General features: G+C 46.3%; 2 protein-coding genes across 8 annotated transcripts in view; one reads left to right on the forward strand and one right to left on the reverse strand.

Moving 5' to 3' along the window:
• The window catches only part of tdrd9 (tudor domain containing 9), a 44,698-nt gene extending 29,450 nt beyond the window's left edge, over positions 1-15,248 (forward strand). For all 4 annotated transcript variants that reach the window (XM_088647795.1, XM_088647796.1, XM_088647794.1 and 1 more), the window contains 13 exons: positions 274-447; positions 1,241-1,352; positions 1,765-1,983; positions 2,198-2,287; positions 2,630-2,887; positions 3,169-3,336; positions 3,634-3,704; positions 9,591-9,700; positions 11,052-11,148; positions 12,223-12,361; positions 12,786-12,904; positions 13,934-14,006; positions 14,839-15,248. In XM_088647795.1, coding sequence (XP_088503921.1) covers positions 274-447; positions 1,241-1,352; positions 1,765-1,983; positions 2,198-2,287; positions 2,630-2,887; positions 3,169-3,336; positions 3,634-3,704; positions 9,591-9,700; positions 11,052-11,148; positions 12,223-12,361; positions 12,786-12,904; positions 13,934-14,006; positions 14,839-14,940 — 1,732 coding nt within the window. In that variant the 3' untranslated portion in view covers positions 14,941-15,248. The remainder of the gene's footprint in view (positions 1-273; positions 448-1,240; positions 1,353-1,764; positions 1,984-2,197; positions 2,288-2,629; positions 2,888-3,168; positions 3,337-3,633; positions 3,705-9,590; positions 9,701-11,051; positions 11,149-12,222; positions 12,362-12,785; positions 12,905-13,933; positions 14,007-14,838) is intronic.
• A 1,832-nt stretch (positions 15,249-17,080) lies between these two features.
• rtn1a (reticulon 1a) overlaps positions 17,081-20,620 on the reverse strand; it is a 61,141-nt gene continuing 57,601 nt past the window's right edge. For all 4 annotated transcript variants that reach the window (XM_088647810.1, XM_088647812.1, XM_088647811.1 and 1 more), the window contains 6 exons: positions 20,237-20,444; positions 19,692-19,830; positions 19,486-19,555; positions 18,670-18,716; positions 18,139-18,197; positions 17,081-17,878 (listed from right to left, as the gene is read on the reverse strand). In XM_088647810.1, coding sequence (XP_088503936.1) covers positions 17,836-17,878; positions 18,139-18,197; positions 18,670-18,716; positions 19,486-19,555; positions 19,692-19,830; positions 20,237-20,444 — 566 coding nt within the window. In that variant the 3' untranslated portion in view covers positions 17,081-17,835. The remainder of the gene's footprint in view (positions 17,879-18,138; positions 18,198-18,669; positions 18,717-19,485; positions 19,556-19,691; positions 19,831-20,236; positions 20,445-20,620) is intronic.

Genomic DNA, 20,620 nt, shown 5'->3' on the forward strand with positions numbered 1-20,620 from the left:
TTAAGACCAGATTCTGAGCATTTTCTCCTGGTTAAATCGCCTCGCCACCCGTGCCCACTCGGCTCTCACTCGTGGGGTGGTCCAGGGGTTATTCAGCGGGCCGTGGCTCGAGACCATCACGGCCAGTCTTGAAGGACGAGCGGGTGGAAATGACGTGCGAGATGCCCGACCGGGCTCCGCCGCGCGGCACGCCTCTGCCCGCTCGGGCCTTGTCCCTCTCCCGCAGCCAGGCTCTGGAAGACTCAGGGGCGGTGTTGTCGGTCCTGCCACCAGGGCCTACTTGGAGTTCTCCCGGGGCGGCGCCAGGACCGCGCAGGTGCTGCCGGAGGTGACGCTGGCGCTGCGGATGGCGAACTTGCGCGTGCCCCTGGAGCTCTCCGTCCACCCCATCGAGGAGGTGGAGGCCCGGTTCGCCCACAGGGCCGTCTCGGCCCTGCGCTCCTGCAGGTACTGCCCGCCGGTTCAACTTCTGCTCTTCATTGTGTTGTGCGCTTTGAAGAACACGTTCAGTTTTGTCCAGGCGTATCTGCATCTCGGACAGGACTGTGCGGCAGGGCCCTGTTCTTCTGCTGCCCAAGACTGGCCCAGCGGGACTGGGGGGGGTTTCCTCCCCCTCTCTTCCAGCTGGACCTGCTGCCCAGAGTATATTAGAATGGCACTGGAAAATATTCTGCCATCCTGTCCTTTGAACAAAAAAAAATATTTAAGTGGTGCCCTATTTCGTTTAATTCTTTAATAAAGATCTACAGCTCAATGCTGTCTTTAGAGAACGATTTGTTTGGCTTAGCTAGCCTAGCATCAGAGGACGGTGAGGGAGGGATGCACACCATGTGACTGAGCTGAAATCTTGTAAATAAGCCCTGGTAGAAAATGACCTGACATTTACAATTTGAATGACTTTTTTTTTTTTGCTGGTGAATTTTTTCCCCAAGTTCTCAGTGAATGTGCTCCTGTGTATGGTACTCTTTAGCAGCTTTGAGCTGCTTATCCTTTTGTTTAAATAAAATCTCTCCAATGGTTTAAAAGGTACATTACTGCTTGTACTGTGGACACTTAAGTGCTTTGAGACCTAGGGTGTGGCTGTAGAGAATCCTTGGAGCAGCAGTAGTGTGGGCATACTGTGGGTTTCAGAGGCTCTTAATTGTGAGTCCTAAAATAGAACCAATGTTAAGGTGACCGACACTCAATACGTTTATTCATTCACGTATACTGCATGCTCAGCGTCTGCTGTTTGTCCCAGGGTGAATGTGGATTTGAAGAAAAACACTGCGTTTCCTGTGGACATGCTGAGCAATCCCATTGACCTGGATCAGTTACCTCCCCATCCAGACTTCATTGTCAGCATCACAGAGGTACCAAGCCTGCTTTCTGCACCCTGGGAGACACGTGTGTGAAGACCTGGTGTTTACTATACATCTGCCAGGGCACCATGTCACTAGATGAAACAGAAAGTGGAACTTGTGTGCACATACTGTGGCAGTGCTGAGCTAATGTACAGCACCGTCCTCCCCTGTGCCACGATCTTGGCCTGTGCAGAAGTAAAACCAGAAATGTCCCCTTTCAGCTTTTTACCAAGCTTCCTTTGACCTTTTCCAGCCCCAGATAAACTCCATTTATTTTCTGAAAGCTTGAGAAGGTAACTAAGTTGCCTCACTTCTCCATAGCAGTGATATTCCCGTTCTAGATTTGCATTGTGCTTTCAGGAATAAGCCTGCTCCTGGTCTAAGAGCTTTGTGTGTTTTTGTCCTTGTGTTTTGATCACAGGTGGTAGATGTCGGGCATTTCTGGGGATTCAGAGCAGACGAGAGCAGCTTGGAGAAGCAGCACAGGCTGACGCGAGCAATCAATTGCCAGGAGCTGCAGCCGCTGTCCACCTCCCTCTATCCCAGCATGCTCTGCCTGGCCCCCTTCGCGGAAGACCAGTCCAAGGAAGGCCAGTACTACAGGGCCAAGGTCCTGCAAGTGGCTGGCAGCAGTGTGGAGGTGTGGTCCTGCTCTTGCAACACTGAACCTAACCGAACCAGCCAACTGCTACACTGCGCCGTTTCTGAAACGAGCATTTACTGCGCGGCGTTAGCTTTGCTGTGCAACACGTCCGAGACCCTAGAACAGGGCAAGTCAGGTGCTGGCGGTTCCTGAGGGTCTAAGGCATTTGAGCTCCCAAGTGCTGTTGTGGATTCTTGTTTTTCTGCGGCAGGTGTTCTTCGTCGATTACGGCAACACCACGAAAGTGAACGCCGATCGTCTGAGGGAACTCCCTGAGGACTTGCAGGCGCTCCCATTTCAGGTACCGGGCTCCGGCTAGAGAAGCAGAAGACCGTCGCAGGGCGGATGGGCGACGAGAGTTGGCCTTTCAGCTCCTTGAAGACCTCTTTGTTGCTGTGAACGCGATCTGCCAGTCGTCTTCTCTGGCAGTCAGTTAAAAGCTCCTAGCACGTTCGCCCCCGCAATGTAGCTTCTTTCGTGATTGACGGCTTTAAGAATGTGCCCCCTATTTCAGATCCAGAATGCTCCCGCTCTTGATTTGCGTCGGGAGTGCTTGGACGTAGCCTGGAATCCCTTTTGCTCGAGACCGAGGGGCGTGTTCCTCCCTGGTGTAACCTGCGTCCCCCCCCCTCCCCCCCCACAGGCCCAGGAGTTTCAGGTCTGCAGGCTGCGGCCCTCGGCCCGGTCCGTGGTCCTGGGGGGGCGCTGGAGCAGCGGGGCACGGAGGCGCTTCAGCGCGCTGGCCGGCCAGCAGACCCTCATGGCCTCGCTCTTCTCCGTCCTGCACGGCGTGATGCGCGTCGAGCTCTTCGCGAACTCCCACGCGGGCAGCGCCGGCGTGGCCGAGGTCCTGCTGGAGGAGGGCCACGCCGAGAGGGCGGAGGAGAGCCTGGAGTCCCAGGTACTGTGCGCTTGGTCCCCTCGGACTTCCTGCCGGAGACCCGGGCTGTGACCGGTGCTGTGGCTCTGGTCTTGCTAGCGGTATTGTAGAGAATTGGAACCTTCTGCGACCAGCAGTATTAGTTGCTTTTTTTTCCTGAGTTTTGAAATATGTTAAGTTTTATATTAATTTTGAAAGATGTATTCAGGAATTGGAACCAGGCAGTGCCTAGTTGAAAGTTGCTGCCCGTGCCTGGGTGTCTGTTCCTCACGGTGTTGTCACCTTCCCCCCCCCCACTGTAGCACAGCCACGAGATCCTGATGTCTCTGTACAAGGACCTGGAAGAAGGGACGTTCCTTCCCAATTCCACTGGCAGTGCCTGGAAGAGCAGGAAAGAGGAAGAGAAGCAGCTGATCGACAGCCTGCTGGAGACGTTCTCAAAGGCTCCATCTTCTTGTGTTAAGTACAAGGTACCGAGACGCATGATCGGGGGGGCTTTGCTCTCTGTTGCATTGTTTTGACCAGTTATACCATTTTTTTTTTTTATCAGACTTCATTTGTGTACATGTTGCGCGAGTTAAAAAAAGTTCCCAGATCCGTCTAGCTATCGCAGAACTGTTTTTAGGCCAGTGAAAATGGTGCGCCTCTCGGGGATATTATGAAAGTGTTTTAGTTGGCCACCACAGACCTCTTGGTAGTAAGTGTGAATAGCTGGCAGTACTGGCTGCCTCCAGCCTGGAGCCCTGAGTTGCCGTCTCTTGTTGCAGGTGCCAGTGCATGGACCCTCCAGCCCACACAAGCTCACCTTCCACCCCATGAGCAGCATCACCCACTACAAGTAAGGCTGGGGGTCTTCTGGTCCTGCTCGGAGCTCACGAGCGCTGCCAGTGTCTGGCTGCCCCTTTAGTGTATTTTAAATAGTCTATTTTCTAGTGAGTTAAGTGGCTGGACACCTCTTGAATTTTCATAGGCCTCTAAAATTCAGTCATCTGGATAGAAACTGGTGAGGTTGAGGGGAGTTGCAGAGGCTTATGGGAAATTTTTAGACTAAATTATGCAGAGGGGTCTCGTGGTGCCTCATGGTCTGATGTCGTTTTAAGATTTAGCCTTAAGGAGCAGTAATACAGATGCAGCCATTCAAAGTGCGCGGTAAAGACACCGCAGTACAGATACCGCAGGAAAGATGACACGCGATACCGCGGTGCGTGATTGGTTGACCGACAGGGGCACTCGTGGTCCGTTGGTCTGTCGTAGAAAGACTTACTGTACTGTAAACGTCTTTACTGTGCCCGTTGTAGATATTGAATTTTACCACTGAAGGGAAATCTTAGTAGCTGAGCATAAAAAGAATAGGAGCATACTGTAACGCGTGTGAAGGCCATAAACGATATTAATTTTGGAACGTAAACATACAGTATATGGCTGGTCTTGGTACTTTAAAGAAAAAAATACGCACCAGTATTCCATTTCTCCCTAAACATTGTAAGCTTCGAAGTCTTTAACTAACGTGATACCGGAGTCAACAAGCATACTTTTAGAATTTGATTAAAAGGGAATATAATATGGAATCGCGTATCTCAATAATTTAATAACGGTATGATTATATCCGTGTACTGCGGCAGAGCTATGTAGGGCTGTTTCGCCTGCCTGATCATGTGAGCTCTCTTGTAGCCTACTGGTCTAGGTGCGTGACCACCAGCTGGTAGGTTGGGTGTTCGAATCCAGCTGGTACTGGACTTCTCATTTTTATTTATTTATTTTTTAATCGCGTAACATAAACATATTACCGTATGCAAACTGTACTGTATACAGTATGTATATGTATATTTAATGTCTTAACTGTGCCCGTTTAATTGAATTTAAAAAACATATTTAACACGAACATTAAGCTGCTTACATCTTCCGCCTGAGAACAGTCACCCGTTGCTACCCAACGCAGAATGGTGATTGGCTGACACCATCTGACACCCCTCTGATTGGAGAAAAAAGACGTGCTGGTGTGCTATACCAGGAAGAGGATTCTTTCCATTCAAAACGTGTATTTTAAAAGTTTAAGAAGTAAAAACCTTACAGCGTACACAGATTTCTAAACTGATCAGGATCGTTATCTTTGTCTCATGCATAATAATGTTCACCGCTCTGTCCAGCAAATTAATAATAAACTTTATTTTATATAGCTTTTTAAACGAATAAGTAATTAGATTGCTCATAAACCTAATCACTTGCTTTTTCTTTTTATTTAGGCTCAGATTTCAACTATAGATCGTATTATTAATAACCATAATAACAACCAACCAACAAAAACAACCATATAAACATAATACCAACCAAAAACATAGATAACAACCACAATACAAAATCAAATAATCAAACCATTTTACACTCGCAAAGTCATCCAATTATCATAATCCCGCCCCTTATGCAAAACCAAACCTTCCTCCCATCCCAGTTTATCCTGTTTATCATAAACAAAATCCACCTCAATTTTCAACATAAAGCATTACACAAAATCAATACCTCAACACTCCATACTCAACAACGATAATTCACAAACAGCCAGAACATGTAACTACACATTCCCAAACATACCTACTTTCCATAGCCCCGCCCCTTATGCAAAACCAACATCCCTCCCCTGTTCTCTCTCTCCCCTGGCGGTTGTAATTGTTTTTATTTTCAAATAAATTTTAGCAAAGTCATGTATTTTAAAAATCTTAAGATTTTTCTATTTATGTCTTTATTTAGTGGTTTCATTAGTGACAAAGGCTAAACTTTCTTGGAAAAATGTCTTTTATGTAAACCATGTTTGCTATTAATTCATTCAGGGCTAAAATATGTTCATTGTCTTCTAATGAAAGAAGGGTTCCTTTCGCCGTAGTCGAGAGCCTAGCCTTTAACTAGTAAGTACTGTATTTACTGGGTTTTTGAGGGGGGGGGGGGTGTCTTTCGCTGGAAATCTCGCCTCCTACTTTGAAAATACCCGTGAAACCGGTTCAATTCGTCACAGCCAGCACTCCTGCAGAGAGTTGGGTTGTACTTGCAGTGTATACAGTACACGCGTTATGCTCTTCGTTAATGTCTGTGAAGTTTTATTTAATCTCTGAGCCATACTGATTCTTCTGGAAGCACACCAGTATTCCACTTTCTCCCTAAACATTTTTAGGATCAGAGTCTTACATGTGGTTATTTCGAAAACGTTTGTACGTGCTCCTTCTTACCATGTTACTGTTTACCGTTACTGACCATATTAAGTTTAAGTGCCTGTGGGCACTTTTACTGTCCGTGGGGGGTGGACCGTCTTTCATTAGAAGGTTAGTCTGTTCTACTTTGAGAATGTAGGGGGGGGGGTGGGAAGTGCCCGCGGTCATTTAATTAGTATTAAAATCTTAGTTATCTTTCTAGTTCACAGGTTTGCATGCATAATTTAATTTTGAAAGCCACTGAGACATCAGGTACTACTGTTGTATTTATGAAAAAGAAACAAAACAAAAAACATACTAACAACTGTGCCATCCTACTCCTTAGTTAATACATTTTATTATTCATAAACAGTTAACATTGTTAGCAAAATATTTTGAATTATATTTAACCCTATTTTTTCTTTAGTTTTGTATTTAACTTATTATATGATAGTCAGACTTAATGTATATTAATGTATATTTGAACAATGAAAATATATTTTTACAAGATTTTACATTAAGCACTTAAAATGAATATGGTTAATAATAGTAAACTGTAACATGCTGTAACAAGATCGGTTAAACTTCGAAGAAAATCCTTTCAGAGAAAATGTTTCAGGTGTGAAGAACAAACCTGTTCCCACACACCCTGCCCCCACTACCATTAGAATATACACAAACATTTTAGCATTTCATTCAGAAGACCCTCACACCTGAAGAGTGCTGGCTGTGACGAATTAAACCGGTTTTACAGGTTTCAATCACAGATTGGGACTCAGTAAAGTAACACACAGCGCCAGTGGATTTGATAATACTGTACCTAACCAAAATCCGCAATATGGAAACAGAACCTGTGTAATTGTTGATAGATGATGTACTCGTAACATTTTTTCAAGACGAACTACAACATTTAAAAAATGACTTGTATGTACTTGATATCTCTAATCAATCCACGGGTCCCAGCACAAAACGAAAGTAAAACGCATACCGTTTCGCGCTTCTTATTAGTTGCTCAAAAGTAATTTGACCGTATGAAATGCATAATATAAACCTAGAAACATATACGTGAGCAGTACTTAAGCACTGTAGTATCGGTGTTAAGACATACCTCTCAAATACTGTAAATCAAGTTAAAAATATCTCAAGAACGATTCTGGTCGTAATGAAACCATGTTTCGTGTATGTTTTCTTTTTCATCTTGAAATAACTCATTTCTAAATACCTTTTTCACTGTTAACATCTTGTAGCAACTTTGCGACAAAATATACACTCTGACAGTTCATCCTGCTACCAACATTAAATAAAACAAATCTTAAGATTTCTATATTTATGTCTTTATTTAGTGGTTTCATTCGAAGCTTACAATGTTTAGGGAGAAATGGAATACTGGTGCGTATTTTTTTCTTTAAAGTACCGAGACCAGCCATATACTGTATGTTTATGTTAAGATTTCCCTTCAGTGGTAAAATTAGATATGAATATTCAATACTTAAACGGGCACAGTTAAGATTGTATACAGTACAGTTTGCATACGGTAATATGTTTATGTTACGCGATTAAAAAATAAATAAATAAAACTGGAAGGTCCAGCACCACCATTATGTTTATATGGTTGTTTTTGTTGGTTGGTTGTTATTATGGTTATTAATAATACGATCTATAGTTGAAATCTGAGCCTAAATAAAAAGAAAAAGCAAGTGATTAGGTTTATGAGCAATCTAATTTCTTATTCGTTTAAAACGCTATATAAAATAAAGTTTATTATTAATTTGCTGGACAGAGCGGTGAACATTATTATGCATAAGACAAAGATAACGATCCTGATCAGTTTAGAAATCTGTGTACGCTGTAAGGTTTTTACTTCTTAAACTTTTAAAATACACGTTTTGAATGGAAAGAAATCCTCTTCCTGGTATAGCACACCAGCACGTCTTTTTTCTCCAATCAGAGGGGTGTCAGATGGTGTCAGCCAATCACCATTCTGCGTTGGGTAGCAACGGGTGACTGTTCTCAGGCGGAAGATGTAAGCAGCTTAATGTTCGTGTTAAATATGTTTTTTAAATTCAATTAAACGGGCACAGTTAAGACATTAAATATACATATACATACTGTATACAGTACAGTTTGCATACGGTAATATGTTTATGTTACGCGATTAAAAAATAAATAAATAAAAATGAAAATGAAAAGTCCAGTACCAGCTGGATTCGAACACCCAACCTACCAGCTGGTGGTCACGCACCTAGACCAGTAGGCTACAAGGGAGCTCACATGATCAGGCAGGCGAAACAGCCCTACATAGCTCTGCCGCAGTACACGGATATAATCATACCGTTATTAAATTATTGAGATATGCGATTCCATATTATATTCCCTTTTAATCAAATTCTAAAAGTATGCTTGTTGACTCCGGTTTCACGTTAGTTAAAGACTTCGAAGCTTACAATGTTTAGGGAGAAATGGAATACCGGTGTGTATTTTTCCTTGTGATATTTTAAGCTCTAGTTGAATGATAGGTGTCGCATTTTAAATCATTTTCGTAGCTAGAAATTATGAAACGCCCTGTTAAAAGCAAGGAAGTTTTTATGCCCCGTTGAAGTAAAACAAAATGCCTGACAAAGTATGGCTTGGACAGATTCCAAGTGCTTGTACAAATGTGCTAAAGAAATTATACTTTGAGTATACAGCTTGTCCAAAGTCATCCATTATTAATACTATTAGTAATATCTTCAGTAAAGGCTTTGATGCATAAATATTTCTGATAAAGGTAGGTTGTGTACTTCTGTCCAACTGAGCAATCTTGCTTTCATAATATATACCAACATTTTAATGACTGATGATTAACATGCTGTAATACACAGTTCCAAATTAAAGGCTCAAATGCTGTACATGAGAGGTTAAGCTCCCCCTGGCGGTTTTACAAGGCGACGCCGGATAGTTAGTCACGTGACACACGTGACACACGTGATACCGCGTGATACTGCGTGATACTGTGACACGCCCACCGGGGTATGCCGCGAAATACCTCACCCATTTTGAATGGCTGCATCTGTAGGTCATGTGACTTGACCTTTATTTTGGGTTTCTTGACTGATGGAAATGAAATTTGGAGGATGTAGCCTGTGACACTGTTTTACAATATTATTCCTGCAATATTCTGCCACTAGCCAGTCAAATGTCACCCTTGGCCCGTTGTTTTAACTGTTGGTTAATTGTTTAACCGTAGTCACTCAATCGCACTAAATTTAAATAGTCTGTCCTGGCTAGCCAGCATGGGCATGTTCTTTATGGTAGATGTTTCTTTAAAGCTGAATATATAAAAATAAAGAATATCTTTATTATTTGGATTCCGTTAGCTGTTCCATCAATAAACGACCTTTGACTTGTCCTAATAAATCCGTCGTGCCGCAATAGAGAACAGAGAAATTACTATGGCTGTTCTGGCTCTGTTAAACAGTGCCCTGGCTGTTACTCTCCTAAGCAGGAAGTGATGCGTGTCGCTGTGTTTTGAGCGGGCAGCCGGACAGCGCGTCTTTCCCCCGCAGGTCCGTGCTGATCGAGAAGGACAGCGTGAACTCGGCTGCCGTGAACGACGCTCCCCAGATCAAACACCAGAGGCTGCTGGTCGCAGCTTTCGTGACCATCAACGCCTCCGGTAAGCTGGGTGGGCTGAAACACTCGTCCTCACGAACATGCCTCCGCTGGGAGATCGCGGGGCTGTCATTGGGGGTCTTGCATGAGCTCTTTGGAAGAGGTTCATTATAAAACGGGCAAGTTCAGTATTCATTTTACCCTACCAACATTGTAATAATTTATGAAGTGCTTATTTAAAGCCCAAATCTAAATCTGTGCTCTTGTCCCGGTACATCATTTGCATTATTCCTAGAAGTGTTGATACTGGGTAGATGTAGAGTAGAGGGTTTTATTGCCTATGTTCCTGTACAGTGGAATTCTTATTCGTGCTGATCTTTTGGGACGCACACAGTACAGCAGACAACACCACACAATGTAGACAGTGCATTTCAAAATGGTACATAATCATGATAGTATGTACAGTTAAGAAACAACCAGAACGATAAATACATGGTAGAGAACATGATGCAGCTATTAACGTTTGTTTGGTCACTGTTGTCTCTGCTTCAGCGGTCCTTGTAGATAGAAGCAGGTTGTCCTGCAGTGTACTTTATGTGCTCTTATTCAGACTTTACTACTAGTCTGGTTACAGCACGTTTCCGTTTAGGTTAATGTAAATGGATAAAGGCATATTCCGATATACTGGAATATGGGTATAAAGGGGAATTTTTCCCTGTAAGATCACTGCAAATATGGAGGATTCAGGATTGTGGGAGTGTGAACTTTGCCCATGCATTAAAGCAGGAGGATTTTCCCATCAGAATTAATGGAATAAAGTCTGGCTGGGGACCACATATTAGACTAAGTCTGTGTTTCACTTGTAGCTCCCAAGTACAGTAGAGAGGGTTCCATCAGAAGTCCAGCTTACGGTTCCTAAATACAGCTTACAGAGGAATGACTTAGGGGTATCTGTAAGGAAGAATGTAATTTGGACAGACATCTTTTGAGTTATCTCGTTAAAACCAACCAAGTCATTCACTGCTCTAGGGTCGTTGTTTTATTTCCCCACACACATCAAGTTAGCGGTCAAACCTCAGATCGGCGACGTGTTGTGTGCTGGCGAGAACTCGGCCTAAATGTTGGGACACGATGATCTGTAATCTACATGGTGTGCTTCATCGTTGCCAACCAGCATTTTACTGCTAGGTTTTGCTCTTCAATATTTTTTCATACAAAATAATCCACTTAATCCAAGCCTGCGTGGCTCGCCGTCGTTTTTCACGGCGCCGAGGTAACAGCAGGGAATTTTCATGTCGGGTTCCTCAATTTATCAGAAACTGATAAATACTCGCCAAACTACGAGTAGCGGGGCGACCGATAACGGGGGCCACTGGCCTGTGGTCAGCGTGACGGATGAGCCCCTCTGTCCTCAGGCTCCTGTGTCCTGCTGAAGGAGACCACCCTGCTGCCCAGCGTCCGCGGCCTGCCCGCCCTGCTCTGCATGCTGTTCACGCCCGCGATGGAGCTGCGGTGGGTGTCTCTGCTCGGGGGCGTGGGGCTGTGCGCCCCGAGTCGAGGGCCCGTCTTGTTTCTGAAGCCGCTGTGATGTCCCGGCCTGATCTAGAGCCCAGCGTGTGAGCGCTGCAGCCTGTCCCCCACAGGCGCTGAAAAACTAACCTGGGGGACGGGCGCTCTTCCAACCGGCCATCAAATAGGAGATTTCTCCCTTTAGGCCTGAGATCTAGTATCTTAATAATAATAATAATCCTTAAACTTTTTTATATAGTGCTTTACAGGTAATGGGGACTCCCCTCCAACACCAGCAGTGTGCAGCCCCACCTGGATGATGTGCCAGTCTGCTGCCCACACACCAGTCCTCAGGGGAGGAGAGCAGAGTGATGAAGCCAGTTCAGAGATGGGGGGGGGGGGGGGGGTTATTAGGAGGCCCTGATTGGTAAAGGCCGGGGGGAAATTTGGCCAAGACACTTGGCTAAACAAATCGTATGCTTTGAGAGATGCCCTGGGGTTTTTAAGGACCACCCAGAGTCGGGACCTCAGGTTTTATGTCTCATCCGAAGGACAGTGCCCTTTTTTTACAGTATAGTGTCCCCATTGTTATACTGGGGCATTAAGACCCACACAGGCTCCTGGGTGAGTGCTCCCTACTGGCCCCGCTAACACCTCTTCCAGGTTGTTGATCTAGTCAGTCCTAAACAGAGTACCCCTAATACAGTACACGTGCGCCTTGCTGCACCCTGGGAAAGGCGAGGGATTGCCGGGATAGAGGTCTGAAGCTTGTAGGCAGTGCCATCCCCATGAAAATGAATCATCTTGGAAGCATCCCAGGGAGATTAGCTATGCTCTGGAGGAGACGGCTATATGTGTGGCGTGTTCACTCTCAGGGACAACTCTGGGTGGTACCAGGATGGAAGTCTTTCTGCCGTCCTGATGGCGGCATCGTGCTCGGTTCAGACTCCCTCTCCAAGCGTGTGGCGCGGCCTTGGCGAGACTGCTTAAACGTGCTGTGACATCGGGCGGGTCGGGAGTGTCGGGGCCCAGAGGGACTCGTGGACCCTGACCGGTGCGTGTTCCTGCCTCCCGCAGGACCAACGACGAGAGGACCTGCTTTACCGGCGCCCTCTGCGGGCTGGGCTGGAATAGAGCGACGCAGGCCGCCGTCCTGCCCGAGCACGACATCGAGCTGGCCTTCGACGTGAAGTTCGACGTGGAGGACGTCACCGAGGTAGCGCAGCCGTTTGCTCTCCTGTTCCTCAGTCGGGGTTTCCTCCACATGCCCGAGCCTCTCCGGGGAGAGCGGTCTCCCAAGTGCCTTTTAAAGGAATTTTAAAGGAAAACCTTTCTTAGTTATTCATTGGGATTATTGCCGCCACTTGTTCAGAGAACCTGAGAACCTCAGTCATGTCTGCACGGTCCCAGAATGCTTTGTAGCGAGGGCGACACTTACCCCTTTGACAGAAGTAATGTTGACTGAGAAGTGTCCAAAGGGAAAGAGCAGGTAGGTCTCGGAGTCGCACGGATGACAAGTCTGTGGGAGAGAATTGTTTACTACCCATTGGAGGAGGAGGAGGATTTTCGATGACTGTGTGTGTCTTGTACAAGATTCCAGGAAACGCGCAGCAGGCGCGTGATCTGCGCTGTTTCCACAGATCAACGCCCTGCGCAGTGCCGTCAACAAGCTGGTGTGCGAGGGGCCGAACGGGACGCTGCACCTGGGCGAGGAGCGGGTGGCCCAACTGCGGGAGAATGCCCGCCAGCAGCTGGTCAGGTGGGACGGGGTGTGGGGAGCAGGGGATCCCCGTGTCCCGAAGTGTAAGGAATCCGTTCGCAGAGCAAGGCCCTCTGGGAGCCCAGCGGAGCGACGGGGACGTCCCGCACAGATTTGTGCCGCGCCTCCTGACGGCATGAGGGTTTGAAGGATTGTGGGACCCGCCCCCCACAGCGGTGCAGCCCTTGATTGGCACGCAGGCGAGCTCGAGTGTAGTTTGGTTCCGGATTCGAATTCCATTTAACCTTTTTGAGAACCATTTCTACAATGCCTACACCCACAGAAGAGTTCGTTAGGTCAGGGTCACCGCGGTGTGAGCTGTAAGTAAGCTCGTGGAGGTAGTAGTGTTGCACATTTTTCATCTGAAATCTGGAATATTTTCGGCCTTAAACAGTACTGTAGGTCTGAACCTTCATCAGGGATTTTCCTATCGGAGAAAAGTCTTTTTGTTTGAAAGTACTGGCATTATCAATTTTTTTTATAGCTTATGTCTTCACTTATTTGGAATGAGTTTTGATTTAGTTTTGAAAGTGAAAACGTCCTCGCTGACATCAGAAAAAAACTTTGTCCTGTGGTAGATTCTTGTAAGTTAAATACGATTGTAGCCTATACACATTTCCATCCTAAATAATTAGAGCAGTCAACCAGAATTGGATTCTTTTTTTTTTGGCTATACAGAGAATTATTTCAGGAAAAGGGGGATTTATTTAGTGCGACATCGTCCCTGGGAGAGAAATCTAAAGACTTCAGTACAAAATGAGAAAAAACACATTTTAAATTATTGTATCATGTTCACGGTCATATTTACTGAACTGCTTATTTTCCTTGTCGAGAATAAACCATTCAAAAATGTAAGAAGAAACAGGCGGCTAAGCAAGAATGTTTAACCAGTCGGGTGCCCAGCAGCTCTGGTGGAGAGAGAGTACAGTGCCCCGGACCCTCCTGGTGCTGTTCACCACACACGCATCAAGAACACCGCTCTGGTGCGTTAGAGTTCGACTTGGCGTCTTGTCTGATCGTGTGTTCTAGGCTGTTCGCCAAGTCCCCCAGCAGAGAGGACCTCGCACCACAGTACTATGAGAAACCCTACAAGTGGAACCAGGTGAGAGCTCGTACACCTCTGCTGCACTCAAACCTCAGAGCGCTCCCTCCCCGTCCCTGGGGCGAAACCCACTGGATTTTTTTTTCCAGTGTTCTCAACCGTATGGTTGTGACAGCTTCAGGTAGTAGCCATCTAAACATGCCATAGAGGTGGTAGTGAGGAATACGAGTTGCACCTCTCCTTCTCCAGTGTTGAATAGCAGTAGCGTATGGTTCTTTTGCTTTGCCATACTTGCAGGGTCTTGGCAATAACAGTGCCATGTATGGAGATCTGTGAGCTTTGGGATTGGAGTGTGTGTGCGCGTGCGCAGAGTTGAGGTTCAGGGGCCAGGTGAGCTGGTGGTTTGGGCAATGTTGTAGGAGGAACTGCATGGGGGGGAGGGTATAGTATTTACAGAAGGAGATTATTAAATTTAAGGAAGGTTTCAAGGTTTTTTTTTAAAAGATCTTGATTCTGCTGGATGACTTGCATCATGGTTGGTGCAGATGAGCGTATCAAGGCTTTCATCGGTGGGCTCAGCACAATGGCTGGGAGCGAGGGTCCTGCAAGTACAGGATTATTTCTGAATCCCGGCGTCTTTGCACTCAGGAGCCCTGTGGATCTGTTCTGGGATCTAAATGAGCTGTGGATGGGTGTTCCCAGTTTACAAAAAATTGAAGGCATTTTTGAGACTGGATGATGCAGAATCCCAGGCTCGTAACTGGTCCCGATGGTCAGGATTGGGGGGAACAGGGGGTTTGGGTGACTTCTGGGGTTCAGGGCACCGCTCTCTGCAGCTGCAGCAGGGGGCTCCCCCCAGGGCTGTGCACTAAAAAGAGTGGGTCCCTGGCAGGTGGACCCCAGTCAGAAGATGGAGCTGTTGCAGAAGGACAGGGAGGGAAAGACCAGAGGCATCGTGTACCAGCTGCACCCCATCAGACTGCTCAACGTGTGAGGACTGCGGGATCACGATCACCTATTTTATATCGATTTCAAGGTTGAGTTTGGTTTTTTTTTAGCTTGTTAAAGCCTAAAGGATGTGACAGTTTCAGCTTGATGACCATTTGTTTTTGTATTTTATTGTACATTCCCATCCTGGGTGCAGGATGTCATTCCTACCAGCAGAGGGTAGTCTTGGTTTGAAAACTCGGAACAGTTGAATGTCTTCAGTTTTGGCTCTCTAGCAAAGTACATGTGATTGTGTTTCTATTTCTTAAAGATCGTCGGATTACTAATAAATGTACTGGAGAAATTTGCAAGAAATTCATCTCTTCTGACTTTAGAACTGAATAAGTTCATATTTCCGTCAATTCTAGGTTTGAAAGTTTTCAACGGATTTGAATTATAAATCTGATGATAGGCTTTTTAAAATCACTTTTTTTTGGGGGGTTGGATACAAACATCGTACTATAACTTTAAAAGACAGCAGTGTAGATTTTGCCCCCAACTTTATCTTAATTTACTTGAAAGCAGTATCTCGATCACTAGAACCCCGGACTCTGTGTAACTGCTTGTGCTCCTGCAGAGAGCCTGCAGCCCCCTCTTCCTGGAGCACAGTGTCCTGGCTTGGCCCTGATGGAGATCTGCTGTGGTCCTTCTCCCCTGTGTCCCAGAGCGAAGCCAGTTGAGCGATCCTGCTCTTACTCGGGGGGTCTCAGGGTTCAGACCTCCAGTATGTCCAGGAGTGCACTCTGGAAGACACTGCGGAAAGCTGGGATCTTACTAAAACTCCCCGGAGCACAGCGGGGCTCCGAATTATGCAGAGTTGGTGTTTCTTGTACTGCTAATTGGAAGCTGTGCGTTTCCAGTAGCTGTACTGAAAACATTTAAGATGAAAGCATTCTCTTGGTTTTCTCCACCCTCCCTTTCTGCAATGGAATTCTTTTGTCACCAAGTGCATGAGATTGTACTTTGAGAACGGGGTTATGAATGCAGCTTTGGCGTTTCCTGCTGTTACTGTAGACCACTAAGGACTACAGGCCAGGGAGACCGCTGCCAGAGGAATGTGAAACGCCTCTGTGCCCCAGATGGATGTGGAAGTCCTATCGAAACACTATGATGTGGATTTTAGAGGACGTTGTCCTGTCTGGAAGTGGGTGATTTTTGTTTTTTTGTTCACATTGGAAGCTTTTTTTTTGCTCTGGATTTGGAACATTTTTGATTGCTCACTGAATTAAAAAACGTCACTTTAAAAAAACAAAGCAACACACCTTTTCTGGTTAAAGCCTTAAACTTGGATTGCAGTCCTTCATGCAGATGAACCCATGAGAAAGCATGTGGTTTTAGGGATCTGACTAAAGAGATGGAGATGATCAGCCCCCACTTCAGCCTGGGCTGGGGGATTGACCTTTCCACAGTAACGGACACAAGTCGTTTCTTCCTGGACTCCACAGCAACACCTCGAGCATCTCGCTTGCTGAAATGAGCTCATCCGATTTGTAAAGAGGCATGCAAGGCATTCCACAAACGACTGGCCCCTCCCGAAATCGGAGAGCTTTTACATTTTGGCTGAAGGGGTGGTCTCATCACTTTTGGCTTTTGGTGTTGTGGAAACCATGACTGTGAACCAGGGTTTCAAGAGCTGTATCATTTCACCAAAGGAAAGAGCCTCTCTCTCTCTGTGCTGTAATGCAAGACTCATCCCCTGCAGGACAGCTGCTCCCCATAGCAGGGAGAAGACTGGTCTCTTGTAGTCTGGACACAGACTCCTTGTCTGGTCTCACGCAGGGCTTGGGCATCGCATCTTAATCTCGTGGGGGGTGAGTGAAGTGAATGTTTTGGTTAGTGTTGTGCTTGATCAGCTGAACTGCAGTCAAGGTGGAGACCGTTTTGAAAGCAGGGTTTAATGGCATGTGAGGGACAGCCTGTTCGGTCAGCAAGGCTGCAGAATTACTCTTGGAATAATAAACACTTTTGTTAAACGGCAGAGATGAAGCACATCTTCCCCTGCAGTAATAGATGGTCACTTGCCTCAGTACTGCAGGCACCACTGAACTAAAGACAAAGAAATAGTTTTTATTTTTTTTTAATCTTACTCACAATAGTTTGGTTTCACCAGGCACTTCCCCCAATGATGCGAAAATAGAGGAACAGCATACATTTAGGAACATTTATTTTCGCATTCATTAATTAGTACATCATGAGTGCAAATAGTTGAGTCCATGACTAATAAAAGAACTACATTGAACATTTTACAAAGTTGGACAGGTTAAACAAGCCAGCAGTCTCAAGATTCCTTCTTCCCTTTAGTAGTTCAACAGCAGTACTTAAAAACATGAGTTGTGTAGTTCCTTATAGTAATACAAAACCAAATGCTACAGTTACCATACCTAATCAGTACATAGTTTAATTATTTTGTGCTGGAAAACACCAAAAAAAACATTAGTCCACAATTCTATTTTTTATATATATATAAAGAGAAGCCCCACCTGCAACCTAGTGACATAGAAGCAATTTAAACTATCGCAGCAGCGCACTAAAGCAGGAAAAGCCTTCGTCACAGGTTACATCTAAACTCATCAGCACTGCTAAAAAAGTAGCAGAAAAAAACACTTAAAAGATATCAAATATTACTCAAGACTCTTGACATGCACTTCATAAGCAACACAAAATAACACATCTAGTACTTTTTTTTTTCTTTTTATTCCCTTACTAGACTTGAGTGCTTGACGTGAGTGATTGCAAGTTACTCTAAGGTTATAGAGGCGGGGGGGGGCTTCTCCGGTGCTGCGGTTTGTTCGGCTCGCCAAGGCGCTGGCACACGGTACCACTGGCCGGTAGCGTGTGGGCTCCTCATCCACTCCCCTTCCGGCTCGCTCTTCCTCCCGGGACTGATCGCCTGCCTGGGGCTCTACTCCGCCTTCCTCTTGGCTCCTGGGATTTTGGCTTGAATCCTGCAGGGAGGGGAGAGGGATGGGCCTGGGTGAACCGCGGCCTGCTCGCGCCTGCGTCTCAAAGCTGCCGCCATGGGCCTTTCAGTGCTGATTTATCGTAGGGCCCGGCTGCACTGTAGTGCAATTTTATCGTAACGAAGCGAGTGCCTTACGTTTTGGGGTTAAATGTAAATTCACGGAGCGAGCGAGAGAGTTGCCTCTCGTGAGAGAATGTTCCCGGACGCTTTTGCTAGAAGCGTTACGGTGGATGAAGAACTTACTTTGCAACCACTGAGTTAACGTGAGTCCTCACTAGTCCCAGATACTGGTCGATCTGTGCCTGCAGAAGAAAGGAGAAAAAGGGGATCGGAGTTTGTAGCCCAGATTAATTATTGCCTAACCGTGGCTGTGAAGTAAACCAAGGACTGCTCTTCCTGCCGACCAAGAAATGACGTCTCGCAGTGGAGCTGCGCTATCTAATCCTGGACCTAACCATCGTTAACAAGACTGCTGTGCCAAAATCCACAATAACCGATTCTGATCAATTCAGATTTCCCTTGGATTCGGTACAGGAACAATAAAACACTTGGCAGTTAGGGGAAGATGGTGAATCTGTCCCTTTGATCAGCTGCTTAACAGAACAGGGCTGGGTGAGCACTGACAGGGCTGGGGGGGGGAGGGGACGTAGAGACAGGATGGGCAGGCTGGGACAGGAAGGTGAGCAGGCACCCGAGGAGTTCGGGACTTTCTCAACCCTGCTTTTACCGTTATAACATTTTAGAAAGTACAAAGACTTATCAGCAGCTACGTACCTGGTATTTCTCATAGACCACAGGCATAGTGAACATGGACACCACAACTGGGAAAAGAGGAGACTGATTAATGGCCAGGATTGTGACAGTCCGCTCCTGCACGCAAGTTCACAATCTGACTCCGTTACCAGTCCCTTCCTGAAGTGTGTGTGTGCAGCTCTATTGAACATAGGTGGCGTTTATGATGCACACAGACGATGGCTTTTGACAGCCCTATAAACAGTAATATAAAGAAGGGTAGGAAACTAACACCCGTTGACTTTTCCCACAGTATGAGATGGAAGGACGAGGAGGGCAATCATTGACTTTTCATTCCCAGAATGTCCTCCCCAGACTGCTTCCACATTAATTATTGACCAGACAGCAGTACTGTACAGCAGAAGGGAGGTATTCTGCTGTGTACTTATGATACTGGTCCTGCCAAACTGGAAACAAACGTTTCTCACAGAGTGAGTGCATGAAAAATCAACATAAATACTGAGATACAAGATCGGTGCTAGACTGGAGTTATTCTAGATTGCCTATTTTAAGAACCAACAACTTGAGAAAATTTCTGGTGAAAGGATCACTGAAGTAAATCAGGTTATGGTCATGTTTAAAGTTGGAAAAATGCAAATGAAAATTTAAGGAACAAGGTCACCTGTGCTAAAAAACAGTTGCAAGCATAACCTTCAAGATAACTTCTGTTTGACATGAATGTAGTACATTAATGGATAACAGATGGCTTCAGTTCTCTGTGTAGACTGTGCAGTGTGCATATTGCAAGCTGGGACAAGGAGGAGGTTTGTGCTGCAGAGATCAGAAAATGAAGCTTACCCATGATGAGGAGCGTCAGGCCATTGAACAAAGCTCCTACATACGTCAGCAGCCACATGAGAACTGCAAACTGAAACACAGACGCAGACACTGAGGGAGGCGAGGTGTACAGAATGTGGTGTATTAAGTATGTTATTTCAGCTGGTGACTAGGGTCATGCACACTTTGGCCACCAAGCCTTCACAGTGTCCGAGGGCCGGACTGACCTTTAGGGAGTCCACCAGGTCTTGCACCAGGAAGAGCCTGCGCAGCTCCTTCAGGGTGCTGTTGACGTAGGCTTGCGCGTTGTCCGCGTACTTCTGGATCTGCTCCTGGGACAGAGAGATCTCCACGTCCAGGTAGGCCCTGCACAGGCAGGGCGAAGGCAAACGGCAAGCTGAGAGGCTGTCCCAGGGCAGCAGCAGCAACATTGCAGTTTAACCTCTTAACAGACCAGGAATGGAGGGGTGGCCCTAGAACTTTTAACGTCAATCACTGCCATCAAGAGCACTGCTCACTCAAGCTGTCAGAACTTAAACCCATGTGTAATGCTTCATGGAAGGGGGGAGGGGATGGGAAGTTATTGCTTGATAAGGACAGGAAAATGAGCACCTGCCGCAGGGCAGAGAATACCTCATTGTTCCCCAGGCATCCTAAATTTCCTGTTGCACTAAAGACTGAAACATTGACATCACTAGATGTGTTCCCACATGTGCACTCATCCCTGCGTACCCTGAGCATCTCTGCCCAATCCCCTTCTGTTTCCACTCACTTGAACGGGTGCCCCTCGTCAGTCTTCTGCACCGCCTGTAGCACGGACTTGTAGATTCTGAAGCTGATGGTGGCGGACAGGGCAGCGAGGGCGAGGTAGGCGATGACGCTGACCACGCTGAACTGGGTGAGGGAGAACAGCAGCAGCAGCACGCTGCCGAACACGATGCCCGTCTGCTTCAGGTCCCGCCAGTACAGCAGGTCGATGGCTGGGAGAGAAAACGACATGCCCATCTGGTCACTGCGACTTTCAAGCTACAGTATGTGGGTCAGACTCCCGCAAACCACATTCTGTCTGCTCTGTTGTGGTTGTGCCACTTGTGTCATCCCTGTGGCTCAACACAGACCTCCCTGTAGAGCCTGAAATATCTGACCCATCCTGCTT

Source organism: Lepisosteus platostomus, chromosome 10 (genome assembly GCF_059453375.1).
Source record: "Lepisosteus platostomus isolate fLepPlt1 chromosome 10, fLepPlt1.hap1, whole genome shotgun sequence".
Classification (NCBI taxonomy): Eukaryota; Metazoa; Chordata; class Actinopteri; order Semionotiformes; family Lepisosteidae; genus Lepisosteus; species Lepisosteus platostomus.